The sequence below is a fragment of the Argentina silus genome, assembly GCF_951799395.1.
Source record: "Argentina silus genome assembly, chromosome: 3".
Lineage (NCBI taxonomy): Eukaryota > Metazoa > Chordata > Actinopteri > Argentiniformes > Argentinidae > Argentina > Argentina silus.
In genome coordinates this window covers 12,795,421-12,818,662 of record NC_139657.1, presented here as the reverse complement: position 1 = coordinate 12,818,662, position 23,242 = coordinate 12,795,421, and the positions used below count along the sequence as shown (strand labels likewise).

General features: G+C 40.1%; 2 protein-coding genes across 3 annotated transcripts; both read right to left on the bottom strand.

Moving 5' to 3' along the window:
* Positions 1-707: 707 nt before the first annotated feature.
* tph1a (tryptophan hydroxylase 1 (tryptophan 5-monooxygenase) a) lies at positions 708-6,191 on the bottom strand. Its single transcript, XM_083667279.1, has 11 exons — positions 6,074-6,191; positions 4,076-4,213; positions 3,668-3,851; positions 3,448-3,548; positions 3,284-3,351; positions 2,969-3,165; positions 2,637-2,772; positions 2,402-2,528; positions 2,183-2,278; positions 1,872-2,005; positions 708-1,694 (listed from the first exon to the last, which is right to left on the bottom strand). Exons 1-11 carry the CDS (start codon positions 6,161-6,163, stop codon positions 1,520-1,522), a joined length of 1,446 nt encoding a protein of 481 aa, XP_083523405.1. The 5' UTR covers positions 6,164-6,191; the 3' UTR covers positions 708-1,519.
* Positions 6,192-13,677: 7,486 nt separating this feature from the next.
* On the bottom strand, positions 13,678-20,321 carry saal1 (serum amyloid A-like 1). Of its 2 annotated transcripts, none has more exons than XM_083667236.1 (13): positions 20,211-20,321; positions 19,529-19,743; positions 19,345-19,443; positions 18,868-18,951; positions 18,662-18,741; positions 18,436-18,495; positions 18,230-18,357; positions 17,795-17,951; positions 17,326-17,408; positions 15,462-15,647; positions 15,050-15,234; positions 14,810-14,902; positions 13,678-14,473 (listed from the first exon to the last, which is right to left on the bottom strand). In XM_083667236.1, the coding sequence occupies exons 1-13, from the start codon at positions 20,263-20,265 to the stop codon at positions 14,381-14,383; spliced, it is 1,518 nt and encodes a 505-aa protein (XP_083523362.1). In that variant the 5' UTR covers positions 20,266-20,321; the 3' UTR covers positions 13,678-14,380. The 2 variants fall into 2 exon arrangements, with proteins under 2 accessions (XP_083523362.1, XP_083523363.1); XM_083667237.1 differs by having other exon boundaries at positions 18,230-18,345.
* Between the last annotated feature and the right edge of the window lie 2,921 nt (positions 20,322-23,242).

Here is a 23,242-nt window from a genome sequence, read left to right as displayed (position 1 = left end):
CTTTTTGCGACACGCAACTGCCGTTAAGTGGTTTCCTTGCGACAATTGTACGTGGTTTTCCGCCACATTGACTGTGGCCAGAAGTTTTTGCCTGGTCTTCTACAGACTTTATAGTCAATTTCTATTCCCAAAATGATCTTTAAATTAATCTCTTGAAGTTATCATCTAGTGCACGAAATGTGTAGAGGTTACTTGTATGAGCCACTGTACTTTTTTCTCTCCATAAACGACATAATAATTAATTTATAGTTACATTAATCTATTTTGTTTGCCTATAACTTTACTGTATTGTAGCCTATTTTAAATGTGTTATGTATTCTAATACATCATTGTCTATTGATCTTTACACTAGATTATATATGTTTGTTTGCTCATCAATATTGACACAAAACAATTAGCATGCTCCTGGTAATTTCTGAAATGCAAAAAGGATAGGTTATACAAAATTATGTAATAATTATCGAAACATATATTGATATTGAGCTCATAGAATTATTATTTGATTGTCCAAACAGGTTTTCATTGATTGTTATATCAAGTGGGGCACTTTATACCATTGCCACCGCAACTGAAGAATGAGGCATTAATTAAGACATGCACATTTTTATTTCATCAGACATGTACACAGTCTACATTTCTTTACAGTAGAAAAATAATGTTTTCTTGTGTTTCAGGAGAACATGTACTACAGTTACATTTCACCTTGAGTATGTCTGACATTAGAACTGTAAAAAGAAAAACAAAACGAGCGATCCAGGTGGATCCATTTAGTCAAAATCATCTTGTAGACATTCTTTCTTTTGTATAATATACACCATTCATTTTCATTAGTCCCAGCAACATCATTGTATATACACAAAAAGGAGAGGAATATATTGGACATCTGACCTTACTATATAATAGATATCAATAAATTACGCATCTTTGGGTACACAGACCACCAGAGTGATAATTAGGGCGAAGGTTATACGTTAATATGGTAGTGGATTACAAATAGAAGAGATTCATATAATAGAATGGTTAAACAATTGTTGATTGTCTGTTTTCCCCCTCTAACCAAATAACATGGTCCAAGAAGAAAAAAGGAAATCTAAAAGACGTATCATAGTACTCTATGTAACACCTGACATAGAGGGTGTTCCTAACCATGGATGTTGAATTACGGTATTATAATATGAATCATAATAAATATAATAAAAGCCTCAAGGCTCTGATTCAGGTTCATTATATACTGAACATCCAGTCAAGATGTTTCAACACAAATGTAAGCCATAAACAATTTTGCAGAACAAGTACAACTTTGCGGATGTATTGAACTTTGTTCAAGTTCTTGCCCATACTGAAATGCATCATGGAAACCAGATGTATTTGAAATGATGGGGGGATTTTGTACATTACAATTCATACTCAACATACTAAAGGGGAGCAATGGTCATGCAGTATCTCTACGTCTGTGCTTGGAGATGATATTGCAGGCTTGATGGATGGTAAGTGGATAACTGGAGTGGAGTCGAGGTCATCAGACACCCAGATGCTTGTTAAGCCGGCTGAGTGCATCACCCACAATGTCAAGCTCATGTCGTAGCTCCTCCACCACACTGTTGATGCTGGGGGTGTCCTTTAGCACATCCACACTCTGAGTATAGGGGTTGTAGCGCACTGTGAAGGGCCGCTTGATAGTCTTGGCAAACTCCCTGAAAGACCAGAAAATGTCAGAATAAATGTATATAGTAGTATATAGCAATGACAGTAATTGTGGGAATTACATAATAAAGGACTTTATTTTGGTGTTCAATCAATATCATCATTTAGATGTTTAGAGGACTAGTAATGTTACACTGCAGGTCTCGGGAATTATGTAGTTTAATCACCTCATCTTGACTTTGGCCTCCTCAAAACTGTCTGACACAAAGTAGACATCCTGAAATGTGGTGATGATGCATTCCTGTTTGCATGTGACCTTGGGGTCAAAAGGCATGATCCTTGCATTTCCAGAGAGAGCATGCTGTGGGGGAGGAAGAAACTGGGTTTAGGAATCTGCTAGCACTGGGAACAAGTCAAAACCATTACTACTCAAAATATAGATATTTTAAATAAAATACAAACCTATGTAAACTTTGTTTTGTGTTGACTCATGCATTTGCTGTATCTTAATTTTGCTTTGTTTACAATATTGAATTACCTTTAGTTCACTGATGGAGGACAGCAAACCCGCCCCATATGCTCGTAGCTGCCCTTCCTGTTTGCATAGGCCAAACTCCACCGTAAAGAAATAGCACTAAAACACGGGATGGGTAAAAGTCAGCAAAGTCAACAAAATGTGATTAGATTCCTACTTTTCTAAGAAAAAATTCTCCTGAAGCGATGAGGCTCAGGTTTGGCACTTGGCAGGATCACTTACTGTGGCCAGTGTTTGGATGGAGTCATCTGAGGCCCCAAGAGAAGCCAGGCCAATCTCCTGAGAGAACTGGGCGAAACTGGGATCGGCTAGCAACGGGACATGACCCAGCAGCTCATGGCATGTGTCCCTGGAAAAGAAAAGATAACAAGAACAACAAACTATAAGTTCTATGGCTATTAATGTACTTTGCTGCTACCGTACCACTGTTAAGAGATGAATTCATGAGGATACTTACGGCTCTGGTGTGTAAAGGGGGTCGGAGCTGTGGCGCACATACTGGGTACAGTGGAAAACACGGAAAGCCAGACCAGCTAAGAAGTCTCGAGGGGATAGGTAACCTGCCACTGGCCTGATAGTAAAACCAGTGCGTTCTGAAAAGAGGAGGGCAATGTCACACATATAATTAATGAACTCAGGGCCTTATCTTACAAAATTGCAAAGTTAAATGTTTTGTGTTGCTACAAATTAGTACCCAAAACTATCACACACACACACACACACACACACACACACACACACACACACACACACACACACACTCATGTTGTTTGAAAAGGCTCATCTCACCTCTAAGGAAGCGTGATACGTCCTCCAGCTGGGGAATGTTGTCCTCCCGACACTCACAGTGTTTAAACAACAGGGGCAGGTTCTTCAGGTACTCGCGACAGGCATGAGTGGGGTACAGCTTGTTGAGCTCCCGGTATACCACGCCCCATGTCTTCACTTCCTCATCTGTGAACTCAATGCGAGGAATAGGGTCCCCACTGATAGATAACAACATAATTGCTTTGATCACAAACTAGTGTCAACAATTTACAGAAATATGCAATTAAATGAATATCCATTTATTCTGTAAAAATATTATTTCAACCGTGCACTTACTGTTTGTAGCTCATAGCAAGATCAGCAAAATGCTTTCTCCTTTTTCGGTAGACATTGTCCTTGAAGCCCTGTGAGAGGGGGAGAGAGATATGAGAATGCTTCAAGTCTGAGACCCTGACCTATACAGTTTTCTAGAAAGAGACACCTGGAAAAGCAATACATACTGGATGGTCTGCATCCAGGTCTGATCCATACATCAGCACGCGGTTGGCACACTTGTCCAGATCTGCGATTTTCTTGGGGAACCAGGGTACTTTATCCATATCTGAAACAGAATATATATATTTTAATCTTACGTCCATGGTAATTGTCAAGAACATAAGTCAATTTATAACAACTAAGTTAGAAGTGTATCATAAATCAGCAGGCACAATTGTATCTTACCTTCCTCAGGCAGGCACGAGTTATCAGGAGGATCCATTTCCACTACGTTCACGTGCTTACGTAGCAGTTGAATGATCTCCTTAAGTTGTTCGTGGTTACTGTCGCAGTCCACAAATATCTCGAATTCAGAGTTACGCCTTTTCGACTTTCTGGACTCTATGTGTACAAGATTCACGTGGTTTTCCTGTGATGGGGCAGATTAAATATTGTACAATTAATTATCATCTCTAGGCCTATCTTATTATCTAGACAATTGAGGTAGGCAACAGGCTTATAAAGCCCAAAAAGAGGCCACCAATATTATGATATCATATGTGCAGGCCTGAAGGCAGTCATCATCAAATTCAGCCATCATCGATCACATTGAACAACATCGACGAATACACGTCAATACATGTTGATGCCTACCTGGAAAAGTTTAAGCGCCTTTACGAGTCCCCCAACTTCATTCTTGAGGGAAAATACTATTGCTGCTCGCCCCCTCTCTGACGGCGCGTTCTTGTTTTCTCTGTTTTCTTCAATCTTTGTGAAGGTTGATTTGTTCATCTGCAAAAGTGAACATTAGCTTGAGTCAGCGACACATTGCTGTATTCTCTTTTCATCAGCAAACTTTCATCTGAGTGACGCACGGTATATGCCGTGGGACATTTAAATGCATTTAGCTGTGACTGTGATGACAGCTCTTGAATCCTCGTGACTCCAAACCAGACAGTCTACACAAACATAATTCTAGAGTTGTGTTTTGTAAATGTTAGTGTTTTTCTGCTTCTGTACGAGTGGTTTTAAACAAATTTGTTGGCATGTTTTTTTAAGAAAAAGTCATTTTAATATTAGTTAAAATAACAACTACATTGCCTGCTAAGGCTATTATTCACATAACCGATATAATCATCATAGGCCTACTCCGTTTTAGAGCCAACAGCTCATTGCCATTGGTCTGGATTAAACAATGATTTGAATAAACAACCACCAAGAACATTAAGAGCACTGCCTACCGTATACACACAAATCTCACGAGCATGTCCTGAAAAGACTAAAGAGGATCCACCTCGATTGAAGTGTTTTAGTTTTGTTTTTAAATCTATTGTTGTTAAACAGGCAATACACAACAATTATGCAATTAGTAGCAGAAAGACTCCATGGGTCCCTTTACATGTTCTTTGGACTGGATTAGTGGATCAGGTGAATTATCCCGCGACCGTCGCTCGCGCAAGTGAAATTCATAACCATGGACAGCGGCAACCTCCGCCCGTTCGCAATTGGCTACTCACGCTTTGTTATAAAGCTTTCTATATGGCCAAGCAGTGCTTTTTCTTAACAATTAAGTAAGACATTAAACATTCCTAAATATATATATAGGCCTGCATGCTATTCAGTTGAAGTTGAATAACATTGACAAGATAACCAGATCTAGGCCTATAATTTAATTTGTTACAAACCATGTTTCGCCCTTGCATGTAAGAGGCAGCGCGGGAAACCAGTTGTCGATGGCCCCGTGTCAGCAGAATCGCTAGCAGCATTAGTTGATCGACAGAGGCTCAGGACAGTTGCACGGGTCAGGTTGTAGGTTGCTGTACAATTCACCGTCTTGGTTTAACAAAGGTCGGCTGCTGTCTGCCTCAAGGAAACGTCTTAGAGCAATCTCATTTGGAGAGCAAGGAAGCCTATTATTAGCTCCCTCTTACAATAATCTAACGCGGGATTAGGATGCAATTAATGAATCGAACATGCATTTAAAGTCATCTTAATTTGCTGTCGACTTTAGAGCCAATTAAATCAAAACGGGAGACCCAGTTTGATCATTCATGTATTTAACATGATATACTCGGAGGTCCCAATTACCATCTGAGGTCTCTGTGTTAGAGTAGCTCGTTTATGTAACAGGTTACATTTCTCGTGAATGGTTACTGTTTTTTGATTGACCATGGGCTGAACATTTTGAGCCATCTAATTAATATTAGTGGAGTGCTGTTTCAAAAGATTATCGCACTGCGTGCGTAGGCTATCGCATGAGAATATTTGTACCTGTCAAGAAAAATCACAAATGTAGTTCTAAATGCAATAGATAAATATGTTGCACTCTTGACCTTCTCAACGCTTCACGTAGCCTATTGAAATTAACGTACGAGATTGAGACGGTTTAATCATGTATTGACTATCTGCAGGCTATCATTAATTACCGAAAGGATAAAAGCAACGGACTAATGTCTAGCTGGATACTTTTGTTTTGAACAAATCTGGTTTAAGAACAAAACACGTTGTTATTCTTTTGATCAGCTCATATCCTTAAAAGGCCATCTCTTCTGGAATCCAAACAGATTTTTCAGATTTGATATAATTGCATTGGCATCTACAAGAAATGAAAGAATAAATCAAATTATCAATCAGCAAACGAGAAATTGTTACCTCATTATTCAGTTGCTTTTCTTCAAAACCTATGTTGATCGAGTCGAAAGACCTTCCTCTTCGTGGTCCTTCAATTTTGTTTGAATACATATTGAGGTACCGTAGTATTTATTTACTCCTCTTACGGTTGTTTATCTAATGCCTTTGACTATGTAAAGTGGTAGCCTACCCCGAGGAGCCGCGCGCTTTGGTATTTATGAACGACACGGAGGAAGGAGGGGGCGAGGGGAGTTGTGTGGGGTGGACAAGCAATAATCTCACCCCCGACAGCAAATGGAAAAAGAGGACCATCGCTCACGTCATGGGGAAATTAACCTAAAATACCTTTTCATATTCTTTAACGACCTGAAAGAGAATACCATTGTGAATATTAGAGAGAAAAAAAAGTTCCAGAAGAATATTTGTGGGCTTGCACAGTCTTATTTTGAAAAGTTTAAAGATGAAGTTGGTAGTTGAAAGAAAGTGAGAGTAGGATGGTCAGACGGTAGGATAGCTAGAGAGAATAAATAAGGTTGAAGGATCAATGAGGTATGATAGATAGAGATAGAAAATTATTGGGTAAGAACTGGTTGACAAGAGAATGCATTGTTGTGTAATTATTCTAAGAATGTGTTCTGCAGGTCTCCTGTTGTTTTTATTCAAGACTTCTGAAAGTTCCATAGCAGTTGCAGTAACAATGGGGCTCTCAGAATGTTGGCCTATATCAACATTCCACCATGTTAAAAGATAGGAGTTTTTGAGTTACAAAAACATGAAGTAAGTTACAGTAGTTTAAAAAGTATAATGACTTTGAAAAATATAAATGTAAGCAACTCAAGTTAAACCTCTCTGCACGTTTTAAAGTTTGATTGGTGTGAATAGCTTAAAAGCTGCAGGAGGAAAGTCAGAAGAATTGGAATAATAATAATAATAACTACAAAAAGAAGTTCCAGAAGAATCTTTGTGGTTTTGCAAAGTCTTATTTTGGTAGTGGAAAAGGTTTAAAGATGTTTCGATAGATAGATAGATTTGTTGGGTAATTGAAAGAAAGTGAGATAGTCTTAATATGGTAGCGGATAAAGTTAGAGATGGTTTGGTTGGTTGGTTGGTTGGATAGATAGATAGATAGATAGATAGATAGATAGATAGATAGATAGATAGATAGATAGATAGATAGATAGATAGATAGATAAGCCAGGGGTACTTCAGTGGAGTGGGTAGAAAGTTGGTTTGTTGAGTGATTGGGAGTGGTAGAGTTGGTTGATTAACCGGATAAGAGTTTTTGGAGTTACAAAAAGCTTAATAGTTTAAAAGATTTCATCTCTATCAGAAAGCTTTTACCAGGGTTGATGAAGATTTTCTGGGTAGTTGAAGATAGGTTGGTTAAGTCGGTTGATTGGATGGTTGAATGGATAGATGAAAGAGAGGATGGATAGATTAGAGAGGGGAAGTATAGAAAGATCAAAACAATTGAGAGGTTAATCAGTATGGGTTATACTGAGTGAAGCAGTAGTGACTGGTGAACGGAAGAAAGGATGATGCTAGGTAGTTGAAAGGTTAGATAGATACAAGGTTGGAAAGATAGAAAGTTAGATAGATAGTAATGTTAGAAGGTCATAGATAGATATATAGGATGAGCCTGGGGTTGTTCAGTAGAGTGGGTTGAGTGGTTGACAGTGGTTTCAGTGGGGCAGAACGGGTAGCAACAAGAGTTCATTGTTGTGTAATCATTCTAAGAATGTAGGTCTTCTGTTGTTTTTATTTAAGAGTCTTGAAAGATTCATGGTGGTTGCAGTAACAAAGGAGGTTGTAGAATGTTGGCCTAAATCAACATTCCATCATGTTAAACGGATGAGAGGTTTTTGAGTTACAAAAAGCTTAATAGTTTAAAAAGTTTTATAGGTATCAAAAAGCTTTCATCCAAGTTTTTCACTCATTTTACAGTTGAAATGGTGTTAATAGCTTAAAAGGTTTAAGAACGGCAGAGGTTCAAGAATTGCATATTTTGGATTCCATTGACCTCCATGTAATGTTTCAAAAGTTTAATAGGTATTATAACGAAAAGTCATAGCAATACAAGTTATTTTTTAATATTACAATAAGTATGAGCAATAACAATAGTTGGACTTGCTGAAACAAGCCCACTTATTATACTGTGACCAAACAGCAAACAAGTCTACTCCTGAAATAAAAGGTTTTACCATTGACATACGCCCAAAAGAAGTATTAGGTGACTTCATGCCATCAAACTCATGTGTAGCTAGTTAAGCTACCACTGCCTTTTGTGATTCATAATAAATCTACTTTATACACCTAAACAGCATTGGTTGACACTGTGTAACTAAATCAGATACATTTACAACTGTATTTAAGATTAGATAAATTAAAATTAAGAATATTGTCCTGGACTTCATTCAAGTTCTTCAAATGAACCCTCACAAGTACCATGCTTTACAACTCACTTAATTTACTGCCACTAATTAATTTACTGCCAGCAAATAGAGGACATGATTACCGTTCTGGGAATATTGTCCTGGGATTATATGAATCACTGCTCAAAAGATAGAACTAACCAAACAGCTTTGCATTCTGGTATCAAAGGACATCTGTGGGAATGTTTTTAATAAACCTTTGTTTGGAGAATATCATTGTATTTCCCAGACAATGTCAAAAAAAAATTAGCCGGCTGTTTGGTTGCTCAGTGGTCTTGGTTGATGATTCGGCTCTCTAGAATTTGTATATTCAAACCACTATTGACACACACACACACACACACACACACACACACACACACACACACACACACACACACACACACACACAAATCCATTCCTCCATGCTATTAACACAGGTGGGGTTTCAGCTGTTTCAGGCACCCTGGGCCTGAGAAATGACCTGATTTAGTCCTTGAAGGTTAACTATTAAGATGTTTCCCCCATCGTATAGCCTTGCGAGTGTCCATTGACTAAGATCAAGGAAATTGCTAGGAAAGGGCTTAGGCGGCTCATCTCCTTCAGAGACCAGATTGAGGAGCACTACTTTTGTTGGATCACAAACAACAGTGTCTTAAGAGTCACCCACAATACCTCATTACAAAGGTGACAGGTCAGCTGTCTTTTTAAGAAAATACCTATATAATGAGCTAGGAGGCCTTTGTTTTCATCCCCATACACACCCAAGGTTTTTGTCCATGTGACTGGTGCGCATGATGTCTTTCTCAGGTGGTCGACAGCCCATATCACTCGTGACATGGACACAAGCTTGAAACAATGAAGGAGGCAGCCAGGGATACTTCCTCCTCACTGGGCCTGGAGAGAGTGTTCATGCAAGAGAGAGGAGCTAGTACCTGCGTCAGACCATAAAGCCGTCAAAGTCGGAGCAGCCTGGTGTCTCCTGGGTACTGTATGTACTGTATTGGACAAAGGCAGAATTATTTTGTTGCCCCTCAAGAAAAATTAAGCCAATCTAAGCAAATGTCCTACTACTCAACTCATTCACAGTTACTCTAAATATAATTGGAAATGCAAGGGGGAAATAATGAGAGCACAGCAAAATAACTAAAAATGGCAATTGCTAGTGGCTGTAGGCATTGGGAGTAGGTATTACATGGCCACAATTCACCATGGTCTTGAATGCCCTCTCTCAACCTCTAATTTGGGTGTGTGAGGGTGTATTGTTGTCATTGCAACAACATACACTACATCCAAACCACACACAATTGTTCCATTCCATCCCGCTGTACTGGCCAGTATTACATCTGGATATTATACTCTATAGCCTACTAATATCATCTGTCACAGTCCACTTCTGTTGCCCAGATGCCACGCGTTGCCAGGCTTTGATCTCCCCATGCCTGGGCCTCTCTGGGAGCAGATCTCCTTCATTTTGTCTTGTTTGGTTTCCACCAGGTGAGGCTCCATGCCCTGTTTAGTTTACGGATCCCTGGTCAACACTTCAAAGAGACACTCAGTTAACCCTTACTGGTGGAGTGTCATTTTTTATGAAATGTGACAGCTTTATTTTCAAGCTGATAATACTCCTGTCAATTATACTTTAGTTTTACAGGACTCAGTCTTTGTTTTATAGTGTGTGTGGCTGTTACATGTGAACATCACTTGAATATTCAAAATGAGAAATATCACTTTTAGGCAGAGTGCGACCCACGCTTGAATGACATGAGGAGGGGTGAGTGTCCCAAGAGCTTCATAGTACTAAGATCATTGTTCATTCATTGCTAACAATGGGCTTAAGATGATCTTAGCGCTATGAGGCATGCAGGACACTAGCCCCAGAATGACAAATGGCTGACAAACCTCCCCCTGAGCAGAGTGAAAAGGTCAGAGGATGCTCAATAAAAAGGGTAGGACATACAGGAGTAATTATCTCATAGTGTTCCTCTCTCCTTTGTGTACGTTCTCATATGTTTCTGGATAATTGGGCAAAGATGGAGAAAGAGGAATGTGATGTGAGAAAAGACACATGAATGAGCCAAGATGTAGAAAATGATGTAGGTCTTCCTCATCTCACTACTCTGAATTACTTATTTATATATAAATTACTTCTACACATAATCTATATATTCTTGTAAATGTTCTCAGTTGCATTGCAATTTCATATCATGGTGCATTTTAGAACTCTTGAAAAAGAATGCTTTCTGCTTGTGATTAATGTTGTAGATGTAGGTGGGCGTCAGGCTTTCACTGTGCCTTTGTTCTGGCTTCAGGAGAGGATCAGCTCCCTTTGAGAGACAGAGGCTCACTATATTCACCCATCTCATTACCGAAACACAGACTACGGCTGAGAGCACAATCTGAACACTGTAGATGTACCTACAGCCAGTTAAATCATTTTGTATCAAATCTAATGCATATGTATTAATGCATTGAATGTGTATGCCAATGTAATTACAGCATATGTGTAGTGTACTGTAACATCTTTACAGGATTTTTTTTACAAGAAAAGCCCTAATTATATCTTCTACCTTTATGCTGTATTCAATGCCTCCAATTCTTTATTGACTGTTTATGCATTTACAAAAGATGATGCTGACATTCCTCTGAGGTGAGTTATGCGTCAGGATGTGTCCTACTATAGGTGACACCTTCAGAGTAGATTTGGTTCCAGACAGTGAGTATCCACCTACTACTCTAGGAACTGCCCTATGAGTTCAATACTAAGGATTAAATGAACACTGAACTACATGGAGGTGTGAATGGTTTACTGCTCACGTCTACTTCCTGAAGAGAGAGAGGGGAGGGGGGGGGGGGGGGGGGGCTCCAATTCTTTCATGGCAGAACAAACAACAGCATATGCTGCTTGCTGACAGGGGTCACAGTGTACACAGAGACGCAACAGGGGCAGCACCCGGTAACACCTGCTACACGTGTGCAATATACAATACTTTGTATCTACCTTTTGTCAAATTGTTTATTCAACATATGTTGTTTAGAGAGTACATTTGACATGTCTCTCCGTTTAGGTACCAGCATGATTCAGGTCGCTGATATGACCTGATGCTAAACCTAACAAATGAGTCGTCATTGGTGATGGCCATCTACAGTATTATGGCTAATTATGCTGTGCAGCGTCATTAGCAAGGGGAAAGTACACTCTAACATCCTTCCCCTCTAGTTGGTTATCATGACAATGAAGCAATAGATAAAGTCGTTTGACGAAGAGAACACACATAAAGGCTTGGAGGGGACGGGCAGCCTTGGATAATCAAAGCAACAACGTCAGTGGTGTATTTTTGGTGAGCAGGAAGCGTCAATGTCCCTGGTATAGAGGCAGCAGCGAGAGGAAAGTTTCATTGTGATTTTGTTGACATGAGATAGAGAACCATGCAACTCAGGAAATGACTTGAAGGGGCTCTGATTGCCGCCAATGACAGGGCTTCTTTATTGAGAACTGTGGCCAGGTGGGTCTGCTCAATGGGACGAGTAGCGGGAATCAAAGGCAAAGGAAACTACGTGACACCCAGTACATGTTTAGGCCATGCCAGTCAGCTTCAAGGGGGCTTACACTGTCTAAGCACATGCATTCTTTAATCCTTGCCACTGGTGAGTCACCCAACAACGTGACTCTTGTACTCTTGAAATGTACTTTACTATTTTCAGCACCATTCTACTAAATTATTATATTATAACAGCTTCTATATGTTTAAGGACTTTGTACAATAAACATGGTGTCTGTATGGGTGAGGCATAAATAGAAAGAATGAGGAACTGTGAGGCAAGACATCAAGTCAACTTAATGAGCAGCAAGCTGTGTGGGTGGAGGTAAAAAAAAACGGAGATGACTGGCAGATTGGATCAGCATCAGTCACCCCTTACAGCCATCTCAGCCATCTCAGCCATCTCACCCCTTACAGCCATCTCAGCCATCTCAGCCATCTCACCCCTTACAGCCATCTCAGCCATCTCAGCCATCTCAGCCATCTCAGCCATCTCACCCCTTACAGCCATCTCAGCCATCTCAGCCATCTCAGCCATCTCAGCCATCTCAGCCATCTCACCCCTTACAGCCATCTCAGCCATCTCAGCCATCTCACCCCTTACAGCCATCTCAGCCATCTCAGCCATCTCAGCCATCTCAGCCATCTCACCCCTTACAGCCATCTCAGCCATCTCAGCCATCTCACCCCTTACAGCCATCTCAGCCATCTCAGCCATCTCAGCCATCTCAGCCATCTCAGCCATCATTTTTAGATAATATTAGGATCCACACAGCAAGCTCCACTGCACCATGAGCATGGAGTCACATCTTATCAGGGTTCAGCTGGACTAGCAGGCTGGCAATGGAGTTGACAGTTAAGCAGGAAACATCTGAGCTTCAACGTGATCTCTGTGACAGGGTAGTACTGTGGGCAAACCCCACAAAGTGCAACGCATCAGCCACAAGCAATGTTGAAAGGCCAAGCATTAGTACATCCATAGATCACAACTGTCCATTACAGAGACAGGTATGGGGCACTGGTATTCAAAATAATATTTTTAATACAATGACAAAGCATTGACTATTGAGGTGCTCACAAGCCCCGAGGACTTCAGCTCCCCATGAATTGATGAATTTCCAGTAGGAAATATTTTTTGACCATTATGGTCATATCAATCTCCCTCCCTCCTACACCCTCATCCACTCTGTATTTCCATGAGAAAGAGTATTCTGCATATCAATCCAGGCTTTAATTAAAAAGCTGCTATATTCACGCGGCCTTCGTAAGCTCAGTTGAAATGCGCAGGTTTGCCCGCGTCCCTCTTATGGGTGGGCGAAATGGTGCATTTGGAAACCAAATGAGTTCATTGTTGTCAGGCCTGGGCCTTTCATCTAATTCTACTGTCCTTATAGAGTGACTGTCACCCTCTGATAAACACTTGATGTTGTCATCACTGAACCCATTACTCATATGCTTGAAAAGGATGACTCAATGCATATACTTCCACCAATCCATCTTTCAAACAATCCCTCAAAACCCCTATTTTTAAACTTGCCTTTAAACTATTTTTTATTGTTGTTTTTACTGACTGTGCTTTTGTTTCACTTTTTAATTATCTATCTATTCTTGTTCTCTCCATGGAATGTAGTGTCTGAGCAAAGCACTATACAAAATAAATGCATTATTATATTATATACTCAAAATACAGCTTTATTTTCTTTTTCTTTCTATTGTACATTGTGATACAATTCTGATAGACATTTGTGTCATACAAAAGATGCATATGCATAAATAAAATTAAATCACATGTACATTGATTTGATCATCAAAAGTCATTTATACAAAATATGTATGGGAGTTGTAAAAACATACCAATGTAGCTACAGTACAAGTTGAGAAGGGCTAAAAGACAACAAATATCCAAACATCAAAACTCCACTTTGACCTGGATTGATTCTATAAACTGATTTACAGAAACATGGAGGATACAATGTCATCTGTATTTTGGGACCCCTTAAAATAGCTTGAAATTGACTGAAATGTTTAACAAAGATACTTGTAGAAAACACAATTGCAATTACGAAAGCAAGTCCTATTTCAATTACAAATATTTAGACTTATTATTTAGTGCTATATCACACTTGCTAAAACGTTGGCAAAAATACAGGGATATACCAACCATGTGTATTGGTATTAATATGCAAATGTCACAGTGGTTAACCCTGGGCCTGTTCCTTCTGGGTACGAACATGAGATCAAAGTCGATTCAGTCAATGAGGGTATATGCAAATAGTCCTTCCTCTACATAAAGTGAGGTCCCCAGAGACAATATGGTATCCAACAAAGAAGCCGTGTCAAGATGATGTGACAGTGGAAGGGGGAGGAGACCTGGATCAGCTTGGGACCTCTGAGATAGGAAAGTCCTTGCTCATAATGTCTGCCAGCTGGGGATCAGTCTCTGACAACATGGAGACCAGGTGCTGCACCTAAAGATCCCGGAAGGGCGGGGTGGAAAACACAATGTTTGTTTTCCACAGGAACAAGTGACATCACAGCCCATTTCAGGCACAGAAAAAGTGTATACAGGAACACAACTTGACAGGCTTTAGTGAAACAATGGACTCATCGCCTATATACACAATTTGTGCCAAAATATTGTACTTTTCATACATACATTTAATATTACACATAATATATGCATGAGAGAAAATGCCAGTTCTCACAAGTGGCTGTAACACTGAGGGACTGAACAGAGGTAGATTGAGGACAAGAAACAGAGTGCTACATTGTGAGATGAAAAGGAGGGAAGAGCACCCGCTTACCGCAGGGCTGAACTGTGGGAGTAAACTTTCAACAGCTGACAGACAGGTTTTCTCTGTCAGGTAGCCTCTCCTCAGCAACTCTGCTACCACATCCTGCATATCAAACACATAAATGTTTACTTTCAGTCAATAAGATATAGAATAGCTTACCATGGAACCTTTCTTGTAAACAAAAACAAACAATGGAGTATGACAGAATCTGATCAAACACAAAGCGACAGCTGATTCCAGCAGCATTACCTGGGGGAGGTCAATGAGGATGTCAGCCAGGAACTCAGCCGTTGTTTCGATAAGGGCCTGGAGCTGTTCATCTACTTTCTCCTCCTTCTGTGCATCTCCTGAACTGGCCTGGTCCTCAGTCTTACTCTGCTGGTACTCCTTGTGGTAGTGCAGCACTCGGAAAAGACTCCCAACTAAAGGCAAGTCTGAAGAATAGAGTACAGGCCTTAACACAATGTTCACTTTCCACAGGAAAGTAACCAGATGAGAGCCTGCTGATCATAGGGAATCTATCATTAACAATGACATTTGTAATCACCAATACACCCCATGTGACCAAAAACAGCCCAAGCCTCCATATTATGAATAGTAACATCTCTTTGTCATCATACAGATAAGTTATAAGATTAGGATCATTGGTATCAGGTCTTACGGGTGTCTGTTTTGATGTGCTTTTGGTCCTGACATGCATAGAGGGCTGATAGGACAGCCAATGCATGGACCAAAAGGGCCTTCTGCTCTTGTAGGATGAGTGGGGGGTCGTCCATCTGGCAAAGGTCCTCACCCACAACTTCACAGAGAAAGTCCCATGTAGCTTTGCCTGCTCCATCTGAGACAGCTAAAAAGAAAAGGACATGGGTGTGGGGTCCTTTATATAATATCTAATATCAGCAACATATAAAAAGAGATTGCTGTGTAATTACTGTTAATATCATTCACAGATACAGTTTTTCTCCATTGTATATACACAAACAATGGAATTATTCACACAATTCTGAAAACTTGAAGCTCATGTATCAACGAAAAACACTCCAGACTGCTAAACTCTAAGCATAATTCCATTGCTTTCACTCAAATAGAAATCACATTTGCAAATCTCTATGCACAAATTGCATCATTTAGCACACGTTGTTCACCTGGAAACTACTGGCCTTCAAAATGCCACACCCTAATTACCAATTGGTCTCGCTCACTTCTCACCTGTTCAAACTCAATTGGTAAAACACTTCAATCAGAAGTCAGAGCATAAAAGAGGCCTCAGGTGACCTCTACTGTGTTGGGGGGGAAGAATGGAGCAGCATGGAGAGGAAGAGTGAGAGCAAGAGGAGGAGGAGGAGGAAGAGGAAGGTGAGCCAATATGTCAAATGAAATCCGTGCAACTTCGGTTGACCATGTACTCAATCATGGCCAAACAATGACTGAAGCTGGGCAGCGAGTCCAGACGAATTTGAGCCGCTTCACGGTAGCCTCAGTTATCCGGGCATTTAGAGATGAGAATAGGTAAGTAACCACTTCAGTAGTCTTCTATACTCTGTACAGTAATTACAGTAATGTAACTATGGTTTCTATGGATATCCACAGTGCAGAGAAATGTATAGTGTAATGTTATTTTGTCTTACATTTATGATATATATAGTATAGGCCGCAACCCCCATGAGCGTGTGGCCCTACTCCAGGCAATGGAGGAGGCGTGTGACGACACCCACGCAGACGCATGCCAGGGGTGGATCCGCCACACCAGGCGCTTTTTCCCCCGCTGCTTGGCCAGCGAGAACATCGTAGGCAATGTAGATGAGGTCCTCTGATTTCATCATTTCATCCCCAGAAAGACAGTCTAAACATTTTTTTACTGTAGTGTTTTTCATTTTACTTATCAGTGCAATCACTGAGTTGTCAAAATAGGTAAGATGTGTATTCTCAGAACTCTTAACAATGTTGCAGTATCAACTATAAGTTTACAGTATGACTCTGGGAAGCTGGGTTGTGAGTTTAGCCCAATTGGAGCTCATTGGATAGACAAAGGTGCATTGTATCCTATTCTGATACGATTGTCAATGCAATATTCATGATATATTTACAGTATTGTATTACAATATAGCAACAGTCTTTATACTGTATGTACCATGAAATTGCAACCTATTTTGAGAAAGAAAAAAAAAACCTAAACTTTAAAAAAGGAGAAAAAGGTAACAATTTCTACACAATTTTATACATTTGAATATGTAACATGGCCTCATGAAGCCAAAACATACATTAACAGTATTTTGATGGTAGTGTTTTAAGTTTATCACACCAGTGTTTAACTGATGCTCTGTAAGAGATATTCATATGATAGCTGTGTGTATCGTTTTGGTGGAAAGAATCAGTTTTGAGAAGAGTTTTGACAAAATGGCTAACTCTTTTCAGTTTTGTGTTTAGAGTTTTGAGAAACTGAGCCGTAGTTTCAGGAAACATGTTTAAACGATTGGGAAAAACTGTAAGTCACAATCGTATGTATGAAAGTATGACGGTCTCACCCAAAGCCTGAATTCCCTCATCTATGGTAGTGAGTAGCTGGAGGGCGTGCAGGTACACTTCTAAACCATCTGGACTCTCTGACCTGCAAACAAGACCCATCTTGAATGTTTATATCAGTCATTATCAATAGGCCTACATGTTGCTGATATGATTATACAAAACTGACACATCTACACAATGGCACCATCTAGTGGCAGATCAGACCAAAACAACAACACCTGATAGGGTAGACATGGGCCCTTTGTGAATTTGTTAGAAGCATTATTCCTTGAGTCCTCTCCCCCATCCTCCACACGCTTCCTACTCAAAATGCATAGGAGAAGATCTAGGTTCCTCCCCTTAGATATTCTACTTCAGCGCTTTTTGAGAAGAAGTGAGTGGAGGACGGAGGAGAGGACGCAAGGAATGGAGTTTCTACCAATTGAGAAAGGGCCATGATGATGCTGTGGCAATAAGACATTTCCTTACCTAAGCTGCTTGGCAGCCTCAAGGAGCGAGAAGGCCACGTCCAGTCGGCCATCGCTGTCATTTTCACTGGGCTGAGCTGTGATCCAGCTCTTCATCAGCTCCTCGTCCAGGTCAAAGAGCTTGTCAACCAGCTCCCCAACCTTCACCAGCAAATCCACTGGAGACAGGACACAGAAAACTGTGAAAAAAGACTATACGTAACCTCTGCCTTGACACAGATGCTAATTGGGATCCTTGTGATGACCCTACCCTGAACCCTTACTCTAACCCTAGCCATAACCCTGACCTAAGCCTAACCATTTCAAATCTCAACTTCAATGGAGTGACGTCAGAGTTTGGTCACCCCAAGCTTCCCACTTAGCATTTACCCTTTGAGAAGAGAACAAATCTTCAGACTGAGAGAAAGTTTTATAGCTGAGGAATGGGGAACCATACTGTTGGTAGAACTGCACATGATGAAGCAGAGGTTGGAGCACACAGATGCTTGCTGTCGTATTCGCTCAAGCCACAGGGGGGAGACATCTTTCTGGGACACACAGGTGAGCAGTAACCTAAGAAGAAGTCTTAATAAAGTTTATAAACACCAAACACCATTTCCATCACAGAGAATATTTTGGATGCCAGTTGTGTTAGAATGTTACCTGCTAGTCTCTAGCAGGGTTGGAGGGTCCGTGTCTCCAAGGAGAAGTAACAGCACAGCACTGTGGAGAGAAGAAGAGTTATATTACAAAATTTGGACCATAAAACGAAAGCCAGCCATATTAGTGTATTCAATAAAACGTGATAACATCTGATGAGTTCATCCTAGTAGTTCAATGGTTCTATCACAAGTTAAAGCCCAGTAATCCAGTTGAAGCTGTTACCCACCCTAGATCTTCGTTTTGGCTTAGGGACAGACAGGTGTCAGGGAAGCAAGCTATGTTCCCCAGGATTCCCACACAAATTTCCTGTTGAGAAAGAGGATGCAAAAAGGAAAAGAGGATGCAAAAAGAACAAGGATTCAAATTATGTAATAGATTACAAAAGCTCCAATCAGGATATGAAACTATTTAAAAACAGAACAATTCACTCACTGTGAGACGAGGGCAACTAGATTTCGCTATCACTCCAAGCAGGATATCTGCAGCTTTGAACTCTTGCAAGAAACCAGCCACATCCTATAGACAGAGAGGCTAAAGTCACTCCATTTCACACACAATAGAGACATGGAGATACTAAACAACATTGTATAAACGATTTATAACATCATATCAGAGCAGAAAGCAGGTTGGCATTGATAATGTTAGCCAAAGTCACCTCTACAGGCTTTAGTGGATCTGGCATACAGCCTACAGAATTGCTCAACGACACACCCTGGTGGTTGTATTGCCAAGGTGAAACACTTAAAAATAAAATGTGTGGAAAAGGCCAGTTTACCATCACTCAACCATGAACCTTTAAAACTCTGACCTACTGTACATCTCTATAGACATGGATTTACAGAAGCCTTAGAGATCTGTGCACAGAAGCTCAGGGAAGTTTAAGAGGTACGATAGACACCTGAGACACACCTCATCCATCGCCATATCCCAGATTTTACAAAGGTCATCCTCCTCTTCATCTTTAAGCTGCATCTGGGCATCAGAGTCATCATTTGGTTCTGATACAATCTGAAGGTCATCATGGTACATTATTAGTAGTCTGTACGCTAATATAGAAGCATTGATGTGGGTCTGTCTGAACGTGGCTAGCTACCTGGATCAAACGAGTCAGGGTGCTAAAAATCCAGTGCTTGCTGTACACAGTCTCTCCAATGGCGTCCACCCCTTCGTCTCCCTGGCCGTTGCCTCGGTCTGGGGGAGGCGATGGGTTACGATCCATTGTAGGAGAGTGTCCCCCTGGAGAGGATGACCTGCTGGAATTCTCATCGTCCAGCTCCAGCCCCTCCTCAGCACCATCAACAATGTGCTCTAATAGAAACGTGGTTTAAGGGTTACTAAATCAGGGAGCAGCCACAGTCAGGAAGCCTTTTATTGATTTCAAATAATAAATTATTATGATGAACATGACTTCATGAAAGTAGAGCCATTACTCCTTTGTTTATGTTGTTGTTGCATGGGAGACTTTGTAACCAAATTATGTAGAACTTGAAACCATGTATACAAAATAAACGATGCTGCACTCATGGAATGTCATTGGCAGGATTGAGCACTACCGATATTTTATGTTTGCAAAGCGAATGAAAATGCTTGATGGTATGCACAAGACAGAAACCAGGTTAAACCAGGAAACAACTTAAGTTAGCTAGCTTTGTTTGCTATCTAGCTGCTAGCTCGCTAAACCAAGCCCCGATTTGGGAAATTGGCTAGATTAGCTAGCTGTACAGCTACCTGTAGGTACACAATAAAACGTTGTAATATATGCCGCTTCAGCTCACCCATTACTTCTTCCACGAGAAATGATGTTTTATAGCAATGAGCTCTACACTTCATTGGTTTATTGTCATGCAGCTTAACTAGAATAGCTAGCAAGCAACATGGCTTGCAACAACTAGGGGGTTTCAAATGAGTCTCCAAGCGATGAAATTAATGCCCATGCGTGTAGCAAAGCTGAAAATTGGGTGGATGTGTGCCCCCTACTGTACAGGAGTGAGTTTTACACACCACCATTGATATGGTATATACACTCACCGAACACTTTATTAGGAACACCTGTACACCTTCTCATGGTGGAGGTGGTGTAATGGTGTGGGGAATGTTTTCTTGGCACACTTTGGGCCCGTTAATACCAATCAATCATGGCTTGAATGCCACAGCCTATTTGAGTATTGTTGCTGACCATGTGCATCCCTTCATGGCCATAATTTACCCATTTTCTAATGGCTACTTCCAGCATGATAATGCACCATGTCACAAAGCAAAAGTCGTCTCAAACCTAAACATGAACATGACAATGAGTTCTTCATCCCCGTTACCCCCCCCCCCCCCCCCTGTACAAGTTCTCTCCTGCTAATAAAATAAATTTAAATTAAAATCTTCCGCCGTAGACTGAAGACCCATCTCTTCAGGTTACATCTTAACTGTCCCTCCTAAAGACCCCTTCATCCTCACTACTCCCCTGTACACGTTTCTCTCCTGTAAATATATATTTAAAAAATGTAGCATTGTAAATTAGCATTGTGACTGCCAATAGCCCCTGGTCCTAGCATAGATTACTTTTTTCTTATGATGACTGATGGATAGATGATTCACTTACTTAGACAAATGTATTTGTTGTAAGTCGCTTTGGATAAAGGCGTCTGCTAAATGCCATAAATGTAAATGTAAATGTAATGTAGGATGCAAACCTCCGTATCGAGGGAGTACAATATACTGTACTAAATGGTTGCTTTTAAGATGCTGTGAGCGAAAACCTTAAGGTAAACTTTTCTTTTTACACATCTTTTTTTCCTAATCATGGTCAACCTCAAAAAGGTTATTAACTATATTGAATACCAACATACATTACACAGAGTAAGTGTATCCCAATTTCAATCAATTTCATGTCACTGTTTTTTTTAAAGGCCAACAGATCTTGTGCAGCATGATATTTTGTAGCAGCCTTCTGTAGCATCACATCGTTTCCTTTCAGGATAGCTGTGGATGCATGAGGTCATAAGAAAGATTGTAACTCTATTCATTACTCTAACTTTATTATTTGTGAACACTTAAAAATAATAGGAAAGGTTAAACTCATAGGATAGCCCTGTGTCTACTCCAATTCAATTCAAACTCATTTTTCTTTTTAATGACCACATCACTACCATTTGGATTAACTGATAGTATATGGTAAAATAAGATGCGTATCTGATAAGAGGTATTTGATGACAAATATGCAGTGTCACCAACAGTTCTCTGACATCCTCCCTTAACCAACAATATGCCTGCTGTTCAGTGGAATGGGTCAGGGAACTCTATGGAATGCAGCTGTCTACCTCAAGGGAGTGGTGACTTTGAATGCGCTCAAGCAAACAATAAAGATTCCGTGTTTGTTCTAGGAGGGGTTCCGTTACACAACACATTCTGTGTTTGTCTTTTAGCAAAATGCTAAAGAACTGTACATTCTGGCGTGGCCAGTTCAAAGCCAATCTACAATAGGCTGTCCTGCCCTCACTCAAGCCAATGTCATGGTGTACTAGGCCTATCAAAAGTAATTCTTAAAGACCATGATTAAACTAGCAGGCCTATTTGAAGACCATGACTAGTTGGCCTTTTTGGTTTGATAAAGAGTACAAATGTGGGCTAACATTTTTATAGAACCAAAATACCTATCCATCCATACACTCTTCATTTGTCACTGTAGGGGCACATTTTGAAGAATCCTTTTGGGTTAAATGTAGATCCTTTTGGGTTTTCATTTAGAACCCTCTGTGGAAAGGGTTCAACATGGCACCCAAAAAGGTTCTCCAAAGGGTGCTCCTACAGGGACAAATGAAATACCCTTTTTTGGTACTAACTATAACAATCTTTTAAGTGTAGATGTGGTTATTACCCATTTAATGTTATTGGATTTTATGAGAGCAAAATTGGAAGTGATGATTGAGTACATATTACATTGACTTTATATGCAAACGTAGAATGCAAACTTATTATAACTAACTTATTTTACCAAAGAGGGTTCAGGAACGATGCCAATCTTTCAACAATTTCCTGAATTTTTCTTGTGATTAAAATGTCCTTTTTGATCAAAGCGATCATAGACTCTCAAGCAGGGCTCAATCTTAGACCTTTTTATATTTGATTTAATCTATCATTAATACTAATCTATCATGGCCATGTTTTGATTTATGAATTTTTTTTTTTTTTTTCCTTTGTACAATCCATCGGAGTTTTGCAGAAATCTATGCAATGATCATCATATTGCCCAATGATTCTATCAAAATATATTGTTGAATATGTAGTTTGTAAATATTGTGTACATAGAAACATATTGTCCACCCAGATTTAATCTATTAAATTGACTAATGGTTGATTGTTACCACCTGTCATTCATGGGAACCTTTATGAAGAGTTCACCAAAATAGTTGCCATCTCCTAAAACATTGCAGGATGTAAGCTGTCCAGGATTGTAAATAATCTACCTGCTCAACCACAGGTAAAACAGATGGCAGATACTAGATGGTATCACAACCCTGTCCATCAGCTGTTACTGTGGTATCGACACATATTTTGTGGCGTCATCCAGGCCTCATTCGTGCTGGCACATGCATCACTCACTCAATTTCCTCACTAAGTCCTCACTTACACAATGTTGACATATACATATTTGATAACAGGAAATAATAGGCAATGATAGTTACAAGCAGGATCTTAAGTAACTGTCGCACCCCTCCCTTTGTATTAACATTGTATTAACATTGACATTGTATTAATACACTGCTTCATTGATAAAACTCCATATTTTCACATAGACTTTCAATAGTGTACTTCA